The sequence below is a fragment of the Microcaecilia unicolor genome, chromosome 5, assembly GCF_901765095.1.
Source record: "Microcaecilia unicolor chromosome 5, aMicUni1.1, whole genome shotgun sequence".
Classification (NCBI taxonomy): Eukaryota; Metazoa; Chordata; class Amphibia; order Gymnophiona; family Siphonopidae; genus Microcaecilia; species Microcaecilia unicolor.
In genome coordinates, this window is record NC_044035.1 from 181,087,295 (window position 1) to 181,113,519 (window position 26,225).

General features: G+C 44.8%; 1 protein-coding gene across 2 annotated transcripts in view; it reads left to right on the plus strand.

Annotated features, from left to right (window-relative positions):
• Positions 1-26,225, plus strand: part of ZNRF1 (zinc and ring finger 1) — a 339,600-nt gene that overhangs the window by 144,854 nt on the left and 168,521 nt on the right. For both annotated transcript variants that reach the window (XR_003942198.1, XM_030203635.1), the window contains exon 2: positions 14,842-14,937. Coding sequence is in view for 1 of the 2 variants with exons in the window: in XM_030203635.1 (XP_030059495.1) it covers positions 14,842-14,937 (96 nt within the window). In the remaining variant the exon portion in view is untranslated. The remainder of the gene's footprint in view (positions 1-14,841; positions 14,938-26,225) is intronic.

A 26,225-nucleotide genomic window follows, 5' to 3' on the forward strand; every position in this document is an offset into this window, starting at 1 on the left:
AGTGTGCTGCTGCGGCTCGGAAATCGAATAGAATGTTGGGTATTATTAGGAAAGGTATGGAAAACAGGTGTGAGGATGTTATAATGCCGTTGTATCGCTCCCTGGTGCGACCGCACCTTGAGTATTTTGTTCAATTCTGGTCGCCGCATCTCAAGAAAGATATAGTGGAATTGGAAAAGGTGCAGCAAAGGGCGACTAAAATGATAGTGGGGATGGGACGACTTCCCTATGAAGAAAGATTAAGGAGGCTAGGGCTTGTCAGTTTGGAGAAGAGACGGCTGAGGGGAGACATGATAGAGGTATATAAAATAAGGAGTGGAGTGGAACAGGTGGATGTGAAGCATCTGTTCACGCTTTCCAAAAATACTAGGACTAGGGGGCATGCGATGAAACTACAGTGTAGCAAATTTAAAACAAATCAGAGAAAATTTTTCTTCACCCAACGCGTAATTAAACTCTGGAATTCATTGCCGGAGAGCGTGGTGAAGGCGGTTAGCTTGGCAGAGTTTAAAAAGGGGTTAGACGGTTTCCTAAAGGACAAGTACTAAATGGACATGGGAAAAGTCCACAATTCCAGGAATAACATGTATAGAATGTTTGTGCGTTTGGGAGGCTTGCCAGGTGCCCTTGGTCTGGACGGGATGCTGGGCTCAATTTACCCTTGGTCTTTTCCCAGTGTGGCATTACTTATGTACTTACGTACATTGGTCTTTAGAAAATCTTCAAAAAATCAGCTCACAAAAACTTCTTTTCAAAAAGTAACTTCCATATCATCATGCTGATCAATCCATAGACTGGTAGGTTGTGTCCATCTACCAGCAGGTGGAGATAGAGAGCAATCCTTTTGCCTCCCTATATGTGGTCATGTGCTGCCGGAAACTCCTCAGTATGTTCTCTATCTCAGCAGGTGGTGGTCACACACAGCAGCAGCTCTGGCTAGGTCTCCAAGCCTAATTTTTAGGTTTTGTTGAGTACCTGGGGTTGAGGGCTCTTCTTGAGCAAGTGCAAACCTGGTGGCGCCAGGTCCCTCCTTTTCTCCCCCCTCCCGTTAAAAAAAAAAAAAAAAAAAAAAAAATTTTGGACGTCCTTAAAGGCGTTTATTTCGACGTTTATTGCAGCTACTCACTGGGACACCAGGTTGTTACAGCTCGGAGCGAGAAGCAGGTAATTTTTACCTTTTTATAGCGGGCAGGGGGTTCCCCGATCGATCTCCACGTGGCCTATGGCGTCGGAGGGCGAGGGCGCGAAGAATGAGCTGGACGGATTCCCCTCCCCCACTTGTGTGGGGATGAGCTGGGCTAATTCCCCTCCCCCGTTTCGGCGGTGGTGAGCTGGGCAGAGTGTCCCTTTGTGGGTGTAATTCTCTAAGTGCTGAGTCCTGCGGATGGAGCTTGGATATCGACATACTGAGGAGTTTCCGGCAGCACATGACCACATATAGGGAGGCAAAAGGATTGCTCTCTATCTCCACCTGCTGGTAGATGGACACAACCCACCACAACCCACAACCCACAACCTACTATGGATTGATCAGCTATGATTAATGGAAAGAAAATTATCAGGTATGATACATAATTTTACCTTTAAATAGTCCATTAATGTTGACATCACACTCTTTATGGTCATCACACTGTATGTAATGTGACAGTTCATTTGATTGGCCAAATTAGTGTTACCAGCAAGAGGATAGTCCCCAGCTACTGATGCACAAACCCTTATCCAGAGCTTCCCAAACATGTTTTTGGGACCCCCACAACCATTCAGGGTTTCAGGAGTCTTTTGGTAAATGTGCATGAGATAAATGTGATGCTTTGGAGACCAGCCATATGCATCTCTCATGCATGTGAATTCTGGGCATCCTGAAAACTCAACAGGCTGTGGGGTCTTAAGGCCAGGTTTTGGGAATTCTACCATAATTACTTCCCCACCCTCCAAATAAAACCAACTCCAGCATCCTTTCCCATCTACTGTGCCTACACTCCTGTCCTTCCCCACATATAACATGCCTGTATGTGACCTGTTCTGTAGTGTATGGAAGATAAAGATCTGGATACTGGCTGTGAGTGCAGGGTTTCCAGAGCAGCTATGGGGGTATAGTAGAGAATGACATGGGGATGGGACTTTGTCCCCATGTCACTTTCTACGTTTAAGCCTGTTAATGAACTGACACCTACAACAATATTTAGATTTTTTTGAAAAACAAGCAAACATGCTGGCCATAGCTAGCAATGGAGGATCCTGTACATCCTGCTAGTAGCACATCTTCTAAGAAGACATCTTCTATTGCAGGAGCGACTGTGGAAGACTAGAGAGCTAGACTGAATCCTGAGATTGTTGATGTCTTCTTATCCATCCACAGATTAAAAAACCGTAACAGTGCATCATAGGGCATATTGGGCATACAAAATGGGTTGTATTTTATACCCCTGACATTTTAACAGTGTGAATTAGGATTCCTTGGTGTAGTAGAAATCAGTTATTGTTGGGGTTGGACGTGTAGAGGGTGGTGGTGGGAAGGAGGGTTATTATAGCTGCTCATTATTTTTTTCTATTTGTAATTTATAAACAGTTGCACAGCGTATTCCTTTTTATACTTTAATAAAAAGATTTAAATATAAAATCATAAGTGTTCAAGGCTTCTGCAGATGAGGACAGAACCCATGGGGATGGGACGGACGGGACCTGCGGGGACGGGGACAAACTTTGTCCCTGTGTCATTCTCTAGGGTAGAGAGCTTGTTACTGTGTGAGTGTTATCTCCTTCCCTCCCATCACTTTATCTGCGGTGCCCTAAATAGAAGGGGTGCAGACCTTTCACGGGGAAGTTCTGAGAGAAGAGGACATTTCTCTGGTAAGTGAACGCTATTTTGCTTTGTGCTTTGGGAACTTAGAGATTGGGGTTTAAAGGAGGAATTGTAGGTTAGTGTTAGCCAAAATAAAAATATAAAAAGCAAATTTTATCAACTAATCTCCATAGCCTTTTCCACTTAGTTTTAAAAACTTTGTACCATAGCATTAACAAAATCTAGCAGGCACTGCAGGATCTAGTCTAGTCTTATGAGACTGGAAGACTGGGCGTCTAAATGGCAGATGACGTTTAATGTGAGCAAGTGCAAAGTGATGGATTTGGGAAAGAGGAATCCGAATTATAGCTACGTCATGCAAGGTTCCACGTCGGACCAAGAAAGGGATCTAAGTGTCGTCGTTGATGATTGGTTGAAACCTGCTCTGTGCTGCTGCGGTTTAGAAAGCAACTAGAATGTTGGGTATTATTAGGAAAGGAATGGAAAACAAAAATGAGGATGTTATAATGCCTTTGTATCGCGCCATGGTGCGACCGCACCTCGAATATTGTGTTCAATTCTGGTCGCCGCATCTCAAGAAAGATATAGTGGAATTAGAAAAGGTGCAGAGAAGGGCAACGAAAATGATAAAGGGGATGGGATGACTTCCCTATGAGGAAAGGCTGAAGTGGCTAGGGCTCTTCAGCTTGGGTAAAAGGCGGCTGAGGGGAGATATGATAGAGGTCTATAAAATAATGATTGGAGTTGAACGGGTAGATGTGAAGCATCTGTTTACGCTTTCCAAAAATACTAGGACTAGGGGTCATGCGATGAAGCTACAATATAGTAAATTTAAAACTAATCGGAGAAAATGTTTCTTCACTCAACGTGTAATTAAACTCTGGAATTTGTTGCCAGAGAATATGGTAAAGGTGGTTAGCTTAGCAGAGTTTAAAAAAGATTTGGACGGCTTCCTAAAGGAAAAGTCCATAGACCGTTATTAAATGGACTTGGGGAAAATCCACAATTTCTGGGATAAGCAGTATAAAATGTTTTGTATTTTTTTGGGATCTTGCCAGGTATTTGTGACCTGGATTTGCCACTGTTGGAAACAGGATACTAGGCTTGATGCACCTTTGGTCTTTCCCAGTATGACAATACTTAACTTATGTAAAATATGCCTTCCTTCTAAAGACATATATAAATGATCTATCCCTTCAACGCAAAATTGTCTTTTGCATATATCAAACCTTCAGAGAGGTGCCACTCGTGGATCAATAAATTCTCTGTCAAGATAAATGCACCAGCATAGTTGCTAGTCCAGTAGAAAAACTTTAAATTTTCCGTTTTAAAAGCAATGTAGCTGAGCTGATAAAAGTCCTCATTAAATACTTAGTGCAATTAATAGAACAAGGGCCTCATTTGTTGTGTCTTATTCTGGCGTTTCACTTTAAAATATTAATGTTTTGTTTTGGAAGGTTTGTGTGGTTTTTCTGTGAGTTGCTTATGGCTGAAGTCTGTATTCCTTCACTCTGAATGCTGGCATAGTTTTTGTTGTGGAGAGCGGGACTCACACTGGCTCCATTTTCAGATTTCCCTGCATAATAATCTCCTTTCCAAATGCTGTGTTGAGTTTGGATTTTATTTGTGTAACTAAAATCGTAGAGATATAAATATGTACATATTGGGCATATGGGAATGGGAGGAGGGTCTGAAGGGATTTGTGTTGCAGGCAATTAAAACTTGAGTAGCTTTCACATTCAATGATCTGTTTTTATAAACCTTCAGAATCAACTTGCTATTCTGAGTACTTTGCAGATTTGTGGGTTCTGTGTACCCCTTACACTTTCTGCTTTCACATGGATCTTCAGCTGTATGTACATATTGGGCATATGGGAATGGGAGGAGGGTCTGAAGGGATTTGTGTTGCAGGCAATTAAAACTTGAGTAGCTTTCACATTCAATCATCTGTTTTTATAAACCTTCAGAATCAACTTGCTATTCTGAGTACTTTGCAGATTTGTGGGTTCTGTGTACCCCTTACACTTTCTGCTTTCACATGGATCTTCAGCTGAGGGGGGGGGGGGGGGGAGCAGGAAATACTCTTTGAGGACTGATGGTGTGAATACAAATGGGAAGGTATATTTGGGTTAATTTGGGACTTTCAGGAATTGAGATGGGAGCCAGGAGAGTGCCTATCTTTAGAAGCTAGGAAATAAGAGGCTAAAACCAATTTTTAACGGGAAAAAATGCCAGTGATCTCACCACTATTCCAGTCGTTTTGTATATATGTATAATGCTTGGTTAAATCGGTTGAGGGTTTTATGTTCAGATGTACTAAGGGATTTTTTTCCCATTTTTGTGGCTGGGGTGAAATTCTTTAGTATGGGGTTACATGAACTTCAACTAAATATGAGCAGACCTGACTGCAAAGTGACACTCCCAACTGAAAAAGGGACCTCTGTTTCTAAAGATTATTCTTAGATGTGCAAATCTCATGTCAGTTGGAGTCGTGCAGAAGTCTAAAACAGGAAGCCCTAATCTTAGAGCAGCTCTGTTTTACAGGTGGGTGGTAGGTGGTTCTCTCTTCAGAGGTGAAATAATTTTGGAATGTTCCTGTGGATATGGATATGATCTTATTTAATTGCTCTTTTTTTAATGCATGTACTTTTGTAACCTGCTCTGCATAAAGAGGGATATACATTTTAAAATTTATACACACACAACTCCTGAAATTCTGCGCGCACACAACTTGCAAATTCTGCAAGTTTGTCATAATTTAAATATTACAGCCCCCCCCCCCCCCCCCCGTACATAGATACATCCATATTTTTTCCAGTTTTCTCCCTGCACCCACTGCATCCATAATTGGTTTTTTTTTCCCCCTCCCCAGCCCCATGTTTCCCAGCCCCACACACAGCATCCACCTGCACTCACCAGTGATCTTCGGATGAAGAGGAGCTGCAGCGGGAGTACCTCTTTCCTGTTAGCTGCAGCTGCTCTGGGCCAGTACCAGTGCTTCTTCCAAATGGCTGCCGAGACTTTCTGTGGCAGTCTCATGAGATTACTGCTTGGAGTCTTGGCAGCTATTTTGAAGTAGCAATGGTACTGACCTAGAGCAGCTGCAGTGGGCAAGAGATTGGGGTCCTTTCCTGCCCCCGAAGGGGTCCCTAGACCACCAGGGGTGTTACGCTTGAGGAGGGCCCACCAAGGCTCAGAAGCGGCGAGTCAGCTAGCCACTGTTCTTGTGGTAGATTCTGTGAGAAAAACGGCAAATACTGTGTTGCTGGGGAAGTCTGTGGAAATTCTGTGCTGTGCAGAATTCCAGCAGGAGTAATTACCTTGGATGTGATTTTTCCTGATTTCAAATCAGGTAATTTGTTTTGCTTCAATCAGCCATATATACCATGTTTAAAAAAAATTTTTTGGTCCCCCTTCTCTATAACAAATGGCTGGGCGTACAATAATGCCAGTTGGCTCACAACCAGGTCTGTGCATGATCATGCAATAGATATGTAGTGTGATAAATATTCTTTGCAATCTTCACATACTAGTTACTTCAACATATCATGTAAATAAAAGAAAAGGATAAATGTGAAGCCAAGAATGTTATGCTCAAAACCTAGTTGCATACAAAAATATGACTCTTATTTGCCCTGACAGTTGAAAGTGCGTGTTCAAAATGTCTTTGCATGGAGTGGGTCTGTAATGTGTCCTCTTGAGTTAGGTGGATCTTCAACTTGGTCAATAACATTTGCTACCCTAGCAGTGTTGAAATCGCTGGTGGTAATTGATTTTGTGAATGTGTTTTCAGGCCATCAAGTGACCATTGTTTGTCTCATTTTATTATGCACTTTCTTCTAGCGAAAAACCTATGTTGACCAACTGTTAAACAGCATATTTACTTCATGATTTACAAAGAGTATTTGTCACACTATATTTTGTTACATGCTCATTTTATAGCTCTATCATAAGCCTATTTGTGAGCCAAATACTCAGCCATTTCTTTCTTATAGAAAAATAATTTTTTTTTCTTTGAAACATGGTGCAGTCAAGTTGAAGCTTTATTTATTTTTTTCTAGTGACTGGTCATTAGAGTAGTGATTCAGAACTGAGCACTAACTCTTTGCTACTATATTGTCATAGATCTGAGTAAACTGGGTGCTTTGTTGCTGGTGGTCATCAGAGCCCTCCTCCGCCCCTACCATATTGCTGTCACATGAACACATGGTATAGCTAGAGTGTGGCTAGGGTTGCCAACTAGATCCAGTCCTGGCCTTACCCCATTACATGCAGGGACTTCTGGTATTTCCCCATTGGATTCCCTAAGGAAGCAAGGCTACAAGCCCCTGCATGCATTGGGGTAAACCCAGGACTGGATCAACCCTGTCTGACGAATCTGAATCTAGTTGGCAACCCTATGGCACCCACTGCTGAGACGGCCTTAGCTGAGAAATGGTGAATATTGTTAATCACAAATAACCTTCGAAACATAAGTTGGTGCAAAAAGGCTCCTCAAGATAGAAACAAGATGAGTCTTAATGGAGGGTGTGATAGGTCTGCAGCTGTTTCATTGGCTTGAATGTTAACACAGCAGTCATTGACCAGAAATGACAGATAAAGTTTTACCTCCATTGTTAAGAGGAATCAATTCTAAACTTAATCAGCCCTTGAGCCATTGCCCCAATCAATTGCCATGTGCTTAAAACAGAAAGGGATTAATGGATTAATGTCTAGTTAATTAGTGTTAGGAAATGAACATGTGATTGCGTGGTATTGGATTATAGAAATACTGATGTACAGACAAGAATAAAATAAAGTACAAGATGACAAGGAAATTAGCATCTATAGTGCTATTCTGATGTATCCTAAGAGGGCAGCAGATTGGCAAATTATTGGATGGAGGATTGGGAACTGAAGGAGCAGAGGAGTTGAAGCTAGTCAGAAGTGTGAGGTGGGAAGCTAGGGTGGAAGGTATTCCTCTCCACGCACTCTTAGGCAGATGATCAGAAGCCCTGTACTATTCCCAAACAGCGCTCTAAAAATAGCGCCAGAACAGCATGAGGCTATACCGCCCTATGATCAGAGCTAATACCATGCAAATATAGGCACTCTATTAGTTCTGATCATAGGGGGAAAGTGTGGGATGATTGTGCCTGAGCACAGTCCTCCTGCAGTAGTTTGACAGGTCTGGGCTCTCAAAAACCCCAGTTAAATGAGGTGGAGGTCCGTGGGACCCCCAGATCTCTGCAGTCCACCACCCAAGCTCCCCCAGACAGCAACATGGGGGGGGGGGGGGGAGAGACAGGAGGTCTGGGGGCCTCCATCCCCCAGACCCCCCAACACCCAAAAAAGCCCTGGTGGCCCAAGTGGGCTGCCACCTCAACCCCATCTTCCTTGGTGGTTTAGCGGAGCCCTCCCCCTTTCTCCGTACCTTTCTGACGGAGGCAGGAGTAGCAGACTCCCTCCTCATCAGCGCTGCCTTCAAAATGGCGCCACCCTGCCGATTGCATCCTGGGGTGTGCTGGGCAGGGCTTAACCATATAAGGGAGTTTCGGGGGGTGGGAGCTAGGGAGGGTACTAGCCACCAGGGCCTTGATAATTTTTGGGGGTCTGCAAGCATGCAAATGCATACTGGACAGGGCTCCCCATTCCTCCTCAATGCTCTGCAAACCCGAACACCAGCTCTGAGCTGGTGTAGTTTGCTGCAGGAGCAGCACCAACATTTGGCACACTGGCCACTAAGCATTGTGGAGGAGTAGGTAATACCCAGTTTAGCATGCATTTGCATACTCATTGTGTTCAGAGCTGGCCAGCTCTGATCGGGCAGAAGCAAAACTCAGGAACTAGTAGGGTGCTATTGATACCTAGTGCCTGTTGGAAGACAGTAATTCAGGTGGTAAGGACAGTCCTTTTTTTCCTTCCTTCATAGTTAGTTCATTCATCCTTTTTCTGGACTTGTGGGGAAATGAGAGCCTTTGGTGCGCAGCTATGAATGAAGAGGTGATATGTAGGGTGGGTGGAGAAAGAAATGAAGCACTGGGCTGATTTGCACAGCTTTAACAAGTGATGGAGAAAAGTCCAGCTTTGTATGTCTCAATGTCAATATGCTCATGCACCAAAAACCTTCAGAATATAGTGCAGGTCCTTTCTATCTTTTCCAAAAGTTGGTGCATTAACCTCCTACTTGCCCCCTGCATTCCAGTCAAGTTTTGCTGTTAACAGTTCCATCTTTATACATAGTAACGTAGTAGATGACGGCAGAAAAGGACCTGCACGGTCCATCTAGTCTGCTCAACAAGATAAATTCATATGTGCTGCTTCTTGTGTTTACCTTACCTTGATTTGTATCTGCCATTTTCAGGACACAGACCATAGATGTCTTGCCCAGAACTAGCCCCACCACCCAAACACCAGCCCCGCCTCCCAATTTTGGCTAAGCTTCTGAGGATCCATTCCTTCTGCACAGGATTCCTTTGTTTATCCCACGCATGCTTGAATTCCGCTACCGTTTTCATCTCCACCACCTCCCGCGGGAGGGCATTCCAAGTATCTACCACTCTCTTCGTGAAAAAATACTTCCGGACATTTTTCTTGAGTCTGCCCCCCTTCACTCTCATATCATGTCCTCTCGTTTTACCGCCTTCCCATCTCTGGAAAAGGTTTGTTTGCGGATTAATACCTTTCAAATATTTGAATGTCTGTATCATATCACCCCTGTTTCTCCTTTCCTCCAGGGTATACATGTTCAGGTCCGCAAGTCTCTCCTCATAAGTTTTGTAACGCAAATCCCATACCACTCTCGCAGCTTTTCTTTGCACCGCTTCCATTTTTTTTTACATCCTTAGCAAGGTACGGCCTCCAGAAGTGAACACAATACTCCAGGTGGGGCCTCACCAACGACTTATACAGGGGCATCAACACCTCTTTTCTTCTGCTGGTCACACCTCTCTCTATACAGCCTAGCAACTTTCTGGCTACGGCCACCGCCTTGTCACACTGTTTTGTCGCCTTCAGATCCTCAGATACTATCACCCCAAGATCCCTCTCCCTGTCCGTAACTATCAGACTCTCCCTGCCTAACACATACTTCTCCCATGGATTTCTACTCCCTAAGTGCATCACTTTGCATTTCTTCGCATTGAATTTTAATTGCCAAACCTTAGACCATTCTTCTAGTTTCCGCAGATCCTTTTTCATGTTTTCCACTCCCTCCCCGGTGTCCACTCTGTTTCAAATCTTAGTATCATCCGAAAAAGGCAAACTTTACCTTCTAACCCTTCGGCAATGTCACTCACAAATATATTGAACAGAATCGGCCCCAGCACCGATCCCTGAGGCATTCCACTACTCACCTTCTCCTCCGAGCGAATTCCATTAACAACCACCCTCTGGTTTCTGTCAGTCAACCAGTTCCTAATCCAGTTCGCCACTTCAGATCCTATTTTCAGCCTGTCCAGTTTATTCAAGAGCCTCCTGTGGAGGAGTGGCCTAGTGGTTAGGGTGGTGGACTTTGGTCCTGAGGAACTGAGTTCGATTCCCGGCACAGGCAGCTCCTTGTGATTCTGGGCAAATCACTTAACCCTCCATTGCCTGCCGCATTGAGCCTGCCATGAGTGGGAAAAAGTGCGGGGTACAAATGTAACAAAAAATAAAATAAAGAAATAACCGTGTCAAAAGCTTTGCTGAAATCTAAGTAGATTACATCCATAGCACGTCCTTGATTCAATTTTCCAGTCACCCAGTCAAAGAATTCAATGAGATTCGTTTGACACGATTTCCCTTTGGTAAAACCATGTTTTTCGGATCTTGCAAGTTATTGGCTTCCAGGAAATTCACTATTCTGTCCTTCAGCATCGCTTCCATTACTTTTCCAATAACTGAAGTGAGGCTTACCGGCCTGTAGTTTCCAGCTTCTTCCCTATCACCACTTTTGTGAAAAGGGACCACCTCCGCCATTCTCCAGTCGCACGGAACCTCTCCAGTCTCCAAGGACTTATTAAACAAATCTTTAAGAGGACCCGCCAGAACCTCTCTGAGCTCCCTCAATATCCTGGGATGGATCCTGTCCGGTCCCATGGCTTTGTCCACCTTTAGGTTTCCTAGTTGTTCCTATATAGAAGTAGTCTGAGAGCCTTCTCTGCAGCTGCCCCTGTGTTTGTACAATAAATTGACCCCTGAGCTCTGCAGATCATTATATGGTTTTAGGAAAGCTTTAAAAATCTGATTATGTAGTTCCAAGTAGTGTATTAATGGGACCGTTGAATGTCTGCTGCTCACCTTGAGCCATCTGGGAGGTGGGTAGTTAGGATCAATATTGCAATCTGATAGAGGAAATGAATTTCAGGGTTGATATATATAATTGTACACCACTTCAGTACTTGTGGTATATAAAAATGTAAAATAAAAGACATCACAATGGCAAGACAGTGTGCAGAAAGCCTTCTGATAAAACCAAACACATGAACTTGTCTTAAAGGTTTTAAAGACTCTTTCTAACTTCAATATTAGAATGAAAAGCATGCTAGCCTTTTTGGTCCCAGACATTTTGTAAGCACAGTATCAGGAGCATGTGTTGAAGGATTTCTGTACTCTTCAAAAGTGTACAGATCTGAGAAATGTGTGGGCTCAATAATGTCTCTGAAACTGAGGTCTTCGTGAGAGTTCTTATTCCCTCTGCCCCCTCACCAGCAGTCTGATCTGAGCTATGCAGTTGAAGTCAATAACTCTCTATTGCCTCAGGTACAGACGTAGATTGTGAGCCCTCCAGGGATAGGAAAATACCTTCTTACCTTGAGATACCACTAGAAAAAAGTGTGTGAACCAAATCCACTCTTCCCCCCCCCCCCCCCCCCCCCCCCAATTCCCCATAGCATAGTAAGGCTGGGTGTGAGACTTCTAGAAGACACAAATTCAAGAGTATTAACTTCTTTCAGTTCTTTTGGGCTCCCAGCTCAATTGAAAACCTTTCCCAGATGGGTTTGTGATACCCTGAGCCTTCATTTTATTTTTAGTTTAATTCTATTTTGGACTTCGTGCACACCTTTTTCAGCCTTTTTTTCATTAGCCGTTCTAGGGAAGTTATGGTTAGGCACTGTAGATATTTCCATGTCATAAATGATTTACAATAGTTTGTATGAGGTAGTGGAGAGAAGTGACTTGCTCAAAGTCACAAGGAGTGTTAGTGGAGTAAATGGGATTTGAACTCTGGCTTTCTTGGTCTTTGGCCCACTGCTGTGATCTTCAGACTGCTGCTTTGCTTCAATTCCACCTGTTCATTGCTTTTGCACAACTCCTGAGACGTCCAGTGTTTTGTTGGAGAAGTAGCTAGTTATTAACAGCTAGCGCAGTTAGTTCCTCTTCGAATTTAGCTCTTGAGCTAGATGGTAGATACAACTACTCTGGCTGGGGCTTCTACAGCATCCTCAGCCACCATCAGCTCAGTAGGAACAAGAACTGGTTCCTTTGAATGTAGACTGTGTTTTGTAATGATAGCATGCAATGCAGCCATTGGGTTGATCCAAAGAGTGCTTTCACAAATGTTCCTCTTTCCTCCTGAAGATATTTAAACCTGTTCTGTTGGCCATAGCTTGATACATGTGGGTTTTTTTTTCTTTTGCTTTGCTCATGGCTTGTGGTTACCACCACCCAGAGCAAAGGAATTAGTCTTGTGTCCCTTGACTATAGAGTGCGAAGGCTTGGGAGAAACAAGGTAGTATTCTGCACAGAAAGATTAGATGTATGGAATGATCTGGTGGTGCTGTGGTAGTAGTTATAATTGAATTTTTGAAAGACAAGCAGAGAGAACATAAGAACAGTAGGCATACTGGGTCAGACCAATGATCCATCTAGCCCAGTATCCTGTTCTCCAAACAGTGGCCAAGCCAGGTCACAAGTACCTGGCAGAAACCCAAATTGTGGCAACATTACGTACTACAAATACCAGGGCAAGCAGTTGCTTCCCATATCTGTCTCAGTAGCAGACTATGGACTTTTTCCTCCAGGAATTTGTCCAAACCATTTTTTTTTAAAACTAGATATACTAACCACTGTTACCACATCTCCAGCAAAGAGTTCCAGAGCTTAACAAAGGATGTTCTGTTCTAGAGAACTGGGGGAAAAGCTGAAGTTCAAGGTTAGCAGATGGGGAGAATGAGCAAACTGGGCCTGGAAATCTTTGTGCTATTAATTTGTGTGTTCGCTAGCAACACATTGAATAAGGCTGAGATGTCCTTAAGTGTGTGTGTTTTTAACTTGATTGATTTATTGCAAACTGCTTTAATACTATTTTCAAGGTGATTATAAATAAATGAAATCAAACTTTGTTCCTTTGCTTAGCAAAACTTGAAATGTTCAATTTGATGGGCAGCAGTGACAGAGTTGAATTATGTTGTAAAGCAACCTAGATATCAGTTTTTCAACTTTGACCGAACAAAGACCTGCAGACTTCCTTTAAACAACTAAAGGTTTTCACAGAATTGCAGCCTTGCAGAATTATTTCAAGGGATAGTCTGTTCAGGTGGCACCCAGCAAGACTTGTTATACAAATGTTTCCAGAAAGAATTGTAGGAGGACAGATCTAGTCTGAGAATGGGGAGGAAGTCCTACTATCCAGATGTGGTATTGAGATTTTAAAATACCTGAAAGGTATTAATACAGAGGGAGTAAAACAGTTGGAGCAGTCTTGCCCGTGTTCAGTTCTCAAGGGCCACAGGCCAGATTTTCAGGATATTGCTAATGAGTATTCATGAGAGATGTCCACGATCTGTCGTATGCAAATCTCTCATGCAGATTCATTGGGGATATCCTATAACCCTGCCATGTTTATAGTCCTTGGACTGAATTGTGCACAATCTTGGTTTAGAGGGACTAATTGTGTTAAAGCAAGGGGCCATGGAATGCGGATTTGTTGACATACTTTTACTGGAAGGGTGATGGAAGTGTGGAGCACCACCTGGGGTGGGTGATGGTGGCTGTAAATGTAAGAAAGTTTAAGAGGGCAGTGGCTAAGCACAGAGAATGCTTAGTAGGTCATAATGGGAAGAGGAGGAGGCAGAGCGGTTAGTTGGAAGGGTCAGTATTTCTAAAGAGATTGCAGGTATGTGTCTAGTTTGACAGGTTGAGATGGTAAAATTTACTGGTAGCTGAATGTGCCTGACTGGCTGCAGGCTTTGTAATTTAAAGCTTGTGCTCCCATAGCCAAATGGCAGGCTATGCAGGAGATCTAGGAGGTGGGTTGGTGTAGGGAGTGGAGTGAGACCAAAAAAATTTTTGTTTTTCACTTTTGACCAAAACCAAATTTGAGGTAGAAATTCACCATTGTTTTTGGCCCAGCCCCTTCCACTTCCCAGACCCACCTGGCCTACAGTATCACACTGGTGGTCTGCTGGCTTCTGAGCAATTGCCAGTTGCTCCTGCCTGTTCCAGCTCCAGTTTAAAAATGGCTGTGGCAGTCTTGCAATGTTGCCACTGGATGTTGCAGTTGCCATTTTGACTGCGGAGAAGGAATTGGCAGGAACAACTTGGGGATTGCTCCTGCCCCTGCAAACTACTAGACCAAGATGGCAAGGTAGGTCTGGGGGAGGGGGGCCTATGGGTGGGTCTGGGTCCAGGAGAGGGTGCTTCTGTTTGGGGGGCAGAGGAAAAGAGGAAGTTGAACTTCAGTTCTTTGGGAGGAAGGAAGAGGAGAGACATGGGGCATAGGACCAAAAGTTTTGGTTTTAGTCGAGAGTGCACCTGCATTTTCAACTATGAAACATGGCCAAATGTAGTGGAGAGGATGTCTGCTCTATGCAGGGTGGTAGAATGCAAAGGAGGAAGACAGGCTGGCCTGTGTTAGGAGATCTTGCAGGTAGCGGCAAAATAACAAAGTGAATGGGGTAAAATGGTCCTTTTCTTCAATCAGTTACTATGTTACTACTTCAGATTGTGGCTGTGGTGCATTTCTTCAGCTATGAGTGTTGCTGCCTTACTCCACAGCTCCAGTACAGCCTGCTTCATAACCTGCACTAGAAGAATACACATTGCATGTCTCTTACTCCTTCTCTCTTTCCTTTTAGGCTTCAAATGTCCCATTTGTTCCAAGTCTGTGGCTTCCGATGAGATGGAAATGCACTTTATAATGTGCCTGAGCAAACCTCGCCTCTCCTATAATGGTAAGAATTGGGTTGTTTCTTGAGTTGGGGGTTGTACTGCTGGTTTATGATTGCTTTCTATAAATAGAGAGCTCTCCACTTAATTCTCTGCCATACTGCAAATACAGTTGTTGTTTTTTTGTTTTTTTTTAACAAAGGTGTGGACATGACATTATACAGGAAGTTCCCTCTGAGGGAGCCTATGATACCATTGGTAACTTAATTTCCTTGAAGCTCCTCATGGTGTGTACTGTGTAACATGTCACTGTGCACATGATTTCCCAGTGGCACACTAACAAGTGCAGGAGAGGCCTCGCAAAATGAGAAGAAAAAAAAATGCTGCTGTGATGACTTACAGACTGACAATGACTACAGTCTAGAGCGAGGACTGCTGGAAATGCTGTTAAGTTCCTTTAAATCAACAGTCTTCAAATCCAGTCCTTGAGGGCCACAACCTAGCCTGGTTTTCAGGATTTTCACAATGAAATACATATGAAATCTATTTGCATGCAATGGAAGTAGTGAATGCAGGTAGATTTCATACATATTCATTGTGGAAATCCTCAACCAGGCTGGGTTGTGGACCTTGAGGACTGGATTTGAGGACCCGTGATTTAAATAGAAATTGATCCATGATGGGGTCTGCATGTGGCTCCTCTTGGTAAGCAATCAAATCATAGCATAAGAATAGCCATACTGGCAGGGCCGGTCTTAGCAAGTGTGGGGCCCTGTGCAGATCAATTTGGTGGGGCCCCATCCTAGCCCCGCCCTCGCTCCACCCCATTGATTAAATTTTTAGAACATTTTTTATTTATGAAATTTCAAATAAAGACAAATGAAGCTAAATTTGTACAGAAAAACTGATTGAAATAATAAGCACAATGCTATCATGAAACCCCTGCTCCCCAGAAATTATTCAGTTCAAGTCCACTACAATTAGTAGTTCCAATTCTCATAACCCCGGGGGGTCAGAGGTGTGGACACACAATCTCTCCACTGCAAAACACTATACACAAACTTGTGCAAAAACACACTCATAACCTTACCAAACCATAACAGCACTAATTCCAAGGACAGGACGAGCTGCAACCTCATGCGTGGAAAGGCAGAACTGTAATTACACCAGGCTCTAAAACACCATTATACTACCTCGTGAAAAAAAACAAAACAAAAAGGGCTGCAAATACTACACGCTAGCAGGATACTGCACCTTGATCACACATGAAAAACACATGACACAACAGATATGAAGGCAAAATACTGAACTGGAAAGTTACCTCAAGAAGTCACTCAGCATGCAGCAATACTAGAAAAATTGAAACTTACATGCAAAATATCACAGATGCACATTTCCAAAAGCTGACATATTCCAATTAATAAATTCTGAATAAAATACTTTTTTCTACCTTTGTTGTCTGATCATGTAGTTTTTCTATTCGCTTTGGTCCCAGTGTCTTCTGTTATGCAGTGTCTTTCCATTTGATATTTTTTCTCTCACCATGTCCACCATCCTCCTGTGTCCTGTCTACCATTCTCCCTTCCCCTCCATCCATGTGCATCTCCTTCCTTTGTCTTTCCTTCCCTCCATTCCATATCCAGCAATTCTCCTCTCTCCCCTGCCCTCGCCTCCATGTCCAGCAATTTTCCTCTCTCCCTGGGCCCTGCCCTCCCATCCATGTCCATCGATGCTCCTCTCTCCCCTTCCCTCCCGCTCCCATGTCCACCTGCCCCCCTCCATGCCTTCACCCATTTTCTCTCGTGTATCCCCTGTGCCTTCACCCATTCTCTATTTCTCTCTCATGTGCCCTCTGTGCCTTCACCCATTCTGTCTCTCTCATGTGTCCCCATGCCATTCCTTCACCCATTCTCTCTCATGTGGCCCCCCTGTGTCTTCACCCATTCTCTCTCATGTAACCGCCCCACCCCCACAGTGCCTTCACCCATTCTTTTTAATATGCCGTGCCTTGTCTTGCCTCCCCTCCCACAGTTCTCTCTTAATAACCTCCCCCACCCACTCACTTGGTCTGGCATCTCTCCCTGTCCTCCCAGACCGCTAACAACTCTCTCTCCCTTCCCCTCTTTTTTTCTTTTTTTAAAGTTACATTTGTACCCCACGCTTTCCCACTCATGGCAGGCTCAGATCTTCAAGTATTTAAATTTACCTCCGTTGCAGGCAGCGTCAGTGAAACGCTGTCTGACATCTCACCAGCCTTCCCTTCGCTTGTTCGTTCTCTCAGTGCCCCGCCTTCTTATGTCATTTCTTTGGGGCGGGACACTGAGAGGGAACAAATGAGCAAAGGGAAGGCTGGTGGGACGTCAGACAGCGTTTTCACTGATGCTGCCTGCAACCGAGGTAAATTTAAATACCGCCGGGAATCGGGAGCGAAGGAGGCTGACCGAGGCGCGCCACGCGGGGCCCCCTTAAGCGCGAGGCCCTATGCGGTCGCCTCAGCCTAAGACCGGCCAAGCATACTGGGTCAGCCAGTGGTTCATCTAGCCCAGTGTCCTGCTTCCAACCGTGGCCAATCCAGGTCACAAGTAGCTAGCAGAAACCCAATTAGCAACATTCCATGCTACCAATCCCGGGGCAAGTAGTGGCTTCCTCCATGTCCCATCTCAACAACAGACTATGGACTTTTCCTCCAGGAACTTGTCAAAACATTTTTTTTAAAAAACACAGATACCCTAACCACTGTTACTACATCCTCCAGCAACGAGTTCCAGAGCATAACTCTTAAAACAAATTAGGAGGAAATATTTCACTGAACGAAAAGTATTTCCATGCTACTTCATTGCATGTCCTCCGGTCTTTGTACTTTTTGAAAGAGTAAAAAATCGATGTACTTCTATTTGTTTTTATACCACTCAGGATTTTGTAGACCTCAATCATATCTCCCCTCAGCCTTCTCTTTTCTAAGCTGAAGAGCCCCAAGCTCTTTAGCCTTTCGTCAAATGAAAGGAGTTCCATGCCCTTTATCATTTTGGTCACTCCTCTTTGAACCTTTTCTAATTCTGCTGTATCTCTTTTGAGATAAGTTGACCAGGATTGAATGTAGTACTCAAGGTGAGGTTGCACCATGGAGCAATAGAGGCATTATACCAGTAGTTCCCAAACCTAGTCCTGGAGGCACCCTAGTCAGTTAAGTTTTCAGGATATCCACAATGAGTGGAGGCAGTGCATGCAAATCTCTCATGAATGTTCATTGTGGATATCCTGAAAATCTGACTGGCTGGGGTGCCTCCAGGACCAGTTTGGGAACCACTGCGTTATACTATTCTTGGTCTTAAGCTTTCTTAAGCATCCTGTTCTGCCCAGTGTGTGGCAGCAGCCAAAAAAGCAAAAGATTTCAGCATATTGTGTCTACAATGACACCTAGATCTTGGGTGCTGACTCCCACATTGGACCCCAGCATCAGGTAACTATGACTTGGATTATTCTTCCCAATGTGCATCACTTTGCATTTGTCCACATTAAATTTCATCTGCCATTTGGATGCTCAGTCTTCCAATTTCCTAAGGTCTTCCTGCAATTTTCCACAGCCCACATGTGTTTTAACAACTTTAGTTTTGTGTGATCTGCAAATTTTTATCATCTCACTCGTCGCCCTGATTTCCAGATAATTTATAAATGTTAAATAGCACCAGTCCCAGTGCAGCATCCTCTATTGAGAAAAATGGCCATTTAATCCTACCTTCTGTTTTCTGTTCAACAACCAGTTCCTACTCCACAACAGACCATTGCGTCCTATCCCATAACTCTTTAATTTTCTTAGGAGTCTTTCATGGTGAACTTATACACTACCTTAACTGGGTTGCCTTTATCTACATGTTTGTTTATACCTTCAAAGAAATAAAGCAAATTGGTGAGGCAAGACGTCCCTTGGCTAAATCCATGCTGTCTCTGTTGATTCTTAGAGCTCCTGAATGAAATTGTTTTGAATTAAGACTTACGGGGAAAGTTACCCATAAATAGATTACTATATTTCATAATAGTAAGTAGCCCTCCGAGAAGAATTTTTGCTCATGACAGTCTGTCCCTTAGAGGGAGCACTGGTTGTACCTTCTTTAGAGTTGGTGGTAAGCTCTGAAGCACTCTGGTTTTGCCGTTCTGTCACTCTTTACCCTCTTCATTCTATTTCTCCTTTTAATCTGATCCTTCAGTATAATGGGCACAGTTGCACTCTGCCCAGCTGCCCTGTTGATGCCAATGATGGCAGCTGTGGATTGGTAATGACTGTTCATTCTGTGCCCACACCCTGTCCATTCTGAGGAATGAATCCTCAGAAGCTTAGCCGAGATTGGGTGGCAGAGCCGGTGGGGGGAGTCAGGGATGGTGGTTGGGAGGCGGGGCTAGTGTTGGGCAAGACTTTTACGGTCTGTGCCCTGAAAATGGCAGATACAAATCAAGGTGAAATATACACAAAAAGTAGCACATATGAGTTTATCTTGTTGGGCAGACTGGATGCAGCGCCGCCGCCGCCACCTGGCCCGCCCTCCGTCACTCCCAGAACTAACCGTAAGCCTCCTTTCACTTCGCAGCAATCAGCAGCAGGTCAGGCCCATCCTTCCTTCCATGTCCCGCCCTCGCCTGATGTAATGTCCGCGAGGGTGGGGCACGGAAAGGAAGGAGGAGAGGTCTGCCCTGCCGCTGCTTGCTGCGAAGTGAAAGGAGGCTTAAGGTTAGTTCCGAGGGATCGGCCCGATAGCGGGTGGAGGGGGCCCTGGTGACCTCGGGTGGGTGGGCGGTGATCTCGGGTGGGCGGTGATCTCGGGTGGGGGGGGGGGGGGCCCGTGGGCGGCCTTGTCCTGGGTTCGGCTCCGGCTCTCGGTGGCCCTGACTGGATGGACCGTGCAGGTGTTTTTCTGCCGTCATGTTACTATGTCTCTGTGCTGTAGTCTCCTGAGACCCTTTGCACTTGATGGTGTTTGATCAGTTTTCTATGGTATTAGTCATAGAATATACTAGGGAGGGCCATAGGCTGAGAAAGCTGATGCTTGTTTTATAAGTGAGCAGTTAAGGTAGTGGCAGAGCTCTTTGTGTTTGTCCTAGAATATCAGAGAAGGTGCTATTGGTCCGGGTTGGGTTGGCAGAGCTGTTGCATAAGAAAACATAGTCCACCCAAGCTCTACAGTTTTGGGTATAAGGTCATATTGTAAGAAGAAAGAGGGAAAAATGGATCATACGATGTCTGTCCCCATCCCCTTTCTCCCTGCTGCTCTTCTGCTCTGCCCTTTTGGTGTGTTTGCTGCACTCTTCTCTGCCAACATGCATATGACTACCTGCCTACCTCCAGATGTGAACTGTGCAGGCTGAAAGGATCCTCAAGTCACCAGAGGATTTCATTGTTGAAAGAGGCCCAGACAGCATTACCTCTATTTATTGGTGTCATCCTGCGCTGCATACTCGAAAGTGTAGGCAGAGGAATACCATGTCCAGTGTTCCGCTTGCTGGAAGGTCAAGACGAATTCAATCCCAGCACCGCTTGCTGGAAGAGATTGGTCTCGTCTCTCCCTTTCCTTTCAGGTGAGGGAGATACAGTCCAAAAGTTCCTCAGGATTGGCTGAGGAGAAACCCCCAAGGGTCCCAGTAGTTTCTGCGGCTCCCAGCCTCTTTCTCTGAAGCTCTGTCTTTTGTGAACCTTCAAATTTCCTCGTATAATTCATCCATGTAGATCTCATACAAATATATCTAGTCTCCTCTGACTCTCAGCTGTTTTAGCTTTTAAATCTTTTCCTCATCCCAGGAGTCGTTCGACTATTCCCCAGAAGGTTAGCTCCACCCTGACTATAACCACCTCACACAAGGTTCTGGGACTCTCCCTCAATATAATAGTGGGGACTAGACCCAAGCGCCCTTATGGTAGAGGCCTGAAAATAGCATCTTTTCTTGGGGAGACCTCTTTCCCAGTGATGGGATATACACCCCGTCATGATGGGCATCTGATAACCAAGAAGGAGCATCAAAAGATGGGTTGCCCTTCATTCCCATAATACTTGTTATCCTTCGTGGCTTTTATTGTATGTTTAAATATCTTTGTGTCAAATTTTGGTAGAAAAAGTAACAAACAGCAAAAGCAAACTGTAATACTGAATGTGGTATACAATCAAAAGTGACAACAGGTTTTTTCCACTCCATTCAAATCCCAGTCCCCTCTCACCTCTTCCCAACCAAATACAATCACAGCTCCAGATTAACAATGTGGGTTCAATCTGCTTTTTGGTCTTTAAACCCATAGTTTCTACAGACACTCTCTCTCCATTTTTAATAATTCATGCATCTGATTTTGCCATGAAGTGTAAGGTAGGTAAACAGTTTATCCAGTGCAATAAAATACATCACTTGACAATTGAAAATACTTTACCCGAGAAGAAAGCAGAAATGTGAACCCTTTCCACTATATCATCCATAAGATCAGCATGTGTCTTCTCGGGGTCGTCTCCCATTATATTCTATTATATGTGTGACCCAAATGTCTCTACAGGATCTTCAGAAATCACAAATTACTGGGCATTCCCAAGCAGTGTTCATGAGTGGTGTCCACAGCCCCACGCTTGTGACACTTCCCTTGCATAGGGAATCCCATTTTCCTTACTTGAGCAACTTTTTATCTTTATAATACTCTTGTTTTCAATTTGGGGTGCCTTTGTATGTATAATAGGGTGCTAGTTGGAATATGCTCTATAAGCATACTTTTATCTTTTGTTTTGGGATCCATTAAAACATTTTCATTTTTTTAAAGTTTTCTTTTGTTTTAGTGATCAGTGAAAAGGTGCAAACATAACTTAGCCATTTATACAATACAGCAGAAAACAAAAAGCTTAACCTTGTGATCCTAACGCCCTTCCCTTCAAACATTTCTTCGTGGTGGAATTCAACCATCCAGATGTGTACAAGTGCAGTGAGAGGGTATTGGTAGGCAGATCTTGTTTAAATAGCTGCTTAGTCTCTTAATATACCAGAGTATAGAACCAAGAATGGGGGGTAACTCGCTCTTGAAATAGAATACACTGTTACAGCACTGTTGCTAAGGTAGAATATTGGTGAGCATGCCTACAGAATTTTGTTTCAGACATGCAGTGTTAAACAGCTGCGTAGAACGCACTTCATGGCAACTGTTACAAGTCAGATTACAGCCCTCACAGAGAATTTATGTTTAATTGCAGTATAACAAGCAACGGATGAGTGACAGCACAATAGGAATGTGTAATCAGTATCCAAAATTCCAAGATGCACTGGTAGACCTAGTGCATGTTTCAAGCAGTTCAAAATGACCTACATGGTCTTTTTGTGTGTGTGTGTGTGGGGGGGGGGGGGGGGGTTGAGTAACAGCATATTGTGAGAATTGGAGATTGTTTTTTTTTTTTTTTTTTTTTTTTTTTTGGTCAGGCTGGCACTCTGCTCATTTAGAGTCAGATGCAGCAACCAAACGTAAAAAAATCTAAATCGTTAATCCCTAACGATTTTAAAATAACGAAAAATGCACCAAAAAAAAAAGTCACACATGCTGAGATCGGTATTGAAACGTACAATGTATCAAAGAATCACAATACACATCGTTAATCGGCCCCCAAATCATGCGCAGAGCAGCCAAGCGTTATGTTAGCTGCTCTGCGCATGCCACAAACAGTCAAAACACACTCAAATCACAAGCACATGGCTCCCAAATCAAAACAAAAATTAAAAAAAAAGGGTCGGGAGGGGGCAAAGGCGCTGGTCAGGAGCGTCCTGTATGGCCGTCCTTGCCCCCCCCCCCCACCTGTGGTCGCCGTTCCCCCCGCCCCACTTCCCCCTGCATTCTAAATTAAAAAGCAAGAAGAAAAGCAAACGTACCTTTAGCAGCCCCGGCCCCCCTCCCTTCCTCACTGTCTCCCCTCAGCTCCGCCTCCCGACATCCTCCGCCCTGTGCCCCGTCCCCTCTTGGGGTCGTCACCGCCATTCCCCTCCTCCATCGGGCCCCCCTCCCTCTTACCGGGCCCGTGCAGCGCCTCTCTCCTCTGTCAGAAGGCGCTGCACGGGCAAGAAGAAAGCTGATGCCTGCCTTCGCCCAGCTTCTGTCGCGCGTCTCTCTCCTCCTGGGCCCGCCCCTGTCTGACGTCGGTAACTTGCGTAGGTTACTGACGTCAGACAGGGGCGGGCACAGGAGGAGAGAGACGCGCGACAGAAGCTGGGCGAAGGCAGGCATCAGCTTTCTTCTTGCCCGTGCAGCGCCTTCAGACAGAGGAGAGAGGCGCTGCACGGGCCCGGTAAGAGGGAGGGGGGCCCGATGGAGGAGGGGAATGGCGGTGACGACCCCAAGAGGGGACGGGGCATAGGGCGGAGGATGTCGGGAGGCGGAGCTGAGGGGAGACAGAGTAGTGAGGAAGGGAGGGGGGCCGGGGCTGCTAGAATTTTGCTTTTTCGGGGGGGGGGGGGGAAGCGGCGGAAAGTGGGGAGCAGCGGGGGGGGGGGGGGCAAGGCCGTCCATACAGGACGCTCCTGATGAGCACCCTTGCCCCCTCCCGATCCTTTTTATTTTTTTTATTTGATGTGTTTTCTGACGTCCTTTGGACCAATCACAGCGCTTTTAGCTCTGCTAATGCGCTGGGATTGGCTCAAAGTTTGTTTATTTTTTCACTTAATGATTTTTCCTGGCACAGAGCTGTCCTAACGAGAGGTCCAGACCTCTCGTTAGATTTCCTGCCTTTTTCCTGCGTAAAGGCAATCGGAAAAGGTTAGTGCATGTCGTTTCAATGGGGTTTTCACACTAATTGCTCATCTCCATTCCGTTTTCGTTAGCTGCTGGCTTCCTTGGTAAAAGCCCTTTGATGCATGCAACGGATCAAATTTTCCTCGTTGGAGGGTCATTAAAGGCTCATTTAGCTTTAGTGCATCTGCCTCTTAGTCAGATGGGGCTGTGAATGTGGTGGTGGGGGGGATGCAGGGAAAGTCTTGACTGTTGCTCAGCAGTGACACCTATTTGCAGGCTGTAGGTTCTACAGTAAGATGATGTCTTTGGGTTGTGAGTGAGGAGGATGATGAGAGGATTAGAGAAAAAGATCCCCCAGATAGGTGCAAATAGGGACCCAAAGAAGTGGGAAGAAACTGTCAAGCAAAACAAAAAACCAAAAACAAAACTTGACCTGCATCAGAAGTGGGAAATGAGAGCGTAAAGGGGGTAGTTGCATACACTATTTTTGCATGTGGAAAATGGCTCATATAATTTGCATGTCTACATACAGGTGTGCATGTGCTGATAAGATTGTGTGGGTGTTCCTAAGGGCATACTGTGGTGAATTGTGAAGGCTTTAGAGCAGATGTGCATGAGAATTTGTGGACAGTTCTTAGAACTAGCCCTATTTCCAAATCCTATGCGTTTACGTTGCTGTTTATAAATAGGCAGGTGTTTCTTTGACAATGATATAGGGTGCCCTGTTATCAAATTACCCCTGCTGTGAGTGCCGGTGTTTACTTCCAGGTGTCGTGTTTACAAAAGGGAGACAAAGACTTAATTGGCAATTCCTGTTTCAAATCATATCCAAGTTGGTATGTTAGTAAATTTTTAGTGATGTGATTGAACAGGTAATCTTAAGGTATAATTGGATAGCAATCTGTTTTACCACTGAACAGTCAGTTATGGGAAAGCCATAATGTGTTCACTCTGATAAAATAATGCAGATTGCAAAAATTAAAGATGGGAAGGGCTGGGAGCTGTAAGATCAGGGAGTTTGGCGAGTTGGTTTATGTTCTGTGCAGGGGCTAGCCACGGGTGGGCTTGGGCCCACCCAGAAGCGGTGCACTTGCAGTACCTCAGGAGGACAGCCGATGTTGGCTCTTCCTAAAGCAAGTCACTTCTACATGGGTCGCAGGCAATTGCAGCAATTTTCACACGCTGCCTACTGCTAACCCGGAAGCCTCTCCTCTGCCGCAACTTCCAGTTTCTGCCTGGTCAGGATGCAGCAGAGGAGGGGCTTCTGGGTTAGGAGTGTGTGAGAAGGGCTGTTGGCGACCCATGAAGAGCTGGAGTGGGGTGGAGTAGGAAAAAGAATGGAAGGAAGGAAAGATCCTACATGGGCAGGGTAAAGATGCTGTACGGAGAGGGAGGGAAGATTGAGGGGAAGATGCTGCATGGATGGAGGGGAGGGAAGATGGGGGGAAGAATTGATGGACATGGGGTGGCAGGGAGGAAGGGAGAGATGCAGCAAGGGGTGGAGGGGTGAGAAAGGGAGAAATCTTTGCAAATGAGGTGTAGGGGAGGAAGAGATGCTGCATAGAGGGGGGGGATATGGGGTGGAGAAGAGGAAAAAATGGTGCATGGGGAGGCAGTGAGAAATGTTGGACATAATAGTAGAAGGGAGGAAGGGAGAGAGACTGCATGGGAGGGGGAGAGATATGGTGGACAGTGGGAGAGAGACAGAATTGTTGGACATGGCAGTGGAAGAGAGGAAGGAAGAAGAATGCTGCATGGGATAGAGGGAACAAATGTTGGACCCAGGGCACAAGGGAGGAAGAGAGATGGTGAACAGTGGGGGGAAAAGGGGGGGATATTGGACATGGGGGTGGATGAGATGGAGGGAGCGGTACACAGGAGGTGGAGAGATAAAGGGAGAGAGGGGAGAAAGGGAGAGCCAGGAGAGATGAAGTGAAGGAAGAGGGAAAAAAGCTGGACAATATGGGAGAGGGCAGAAGGGAAGAGAAGAGACGGGGAGATGTCGAGCTACAAGGGTGGGGAGAAAGAGGAATCTGATGCTGAGGGAGAAAGACAGTGGGAATGATGGAGCCCTGAGGAAATTAGAGGGTAGCAATTACACAGGATAGAAAATATGGTAGTGGGGAGTAGATTAAAGATGAAAGGGAATGTAAGGCTGGGGAAGGAGTAAGATGGGAAATGGGTGTGCTAGTGGGTGAAAGAAGATGGAAATTTGATAGGTAGTTGAAAAGTAAAAAGGAGGATAAGGGTGAGAGAGGTAGTGAGGGAATAGACAGGAGAGAGAAGAAAAGACAAATGGACTGCAGCTGCTTGAAGGAGAATTAGCAGACAGGGAAGCAGAAAAGAGAAACTGAAACAAGCAAGATGGAAAAATAAAATGTCCAGACAACAAAGGCAGAAACAAAGCATTTTATTTTGACTGAAATACGTTAGCTTTTGGAAACGTGCATTTCAAATGTCTTTGTTTTGTGTTCAGTAGAAAAGGAAATGCATTTCTGTTATGTCTCCAGTGTTGCAGTAATGCTAAGTTTAACTTCCTGAGTTCCCAGTTCAATTTTTGTCTACATTATTTTTATTTCTAATTTGTGATTCCTTGTTCTGTATTTGGTGAGGGTCTTTTGG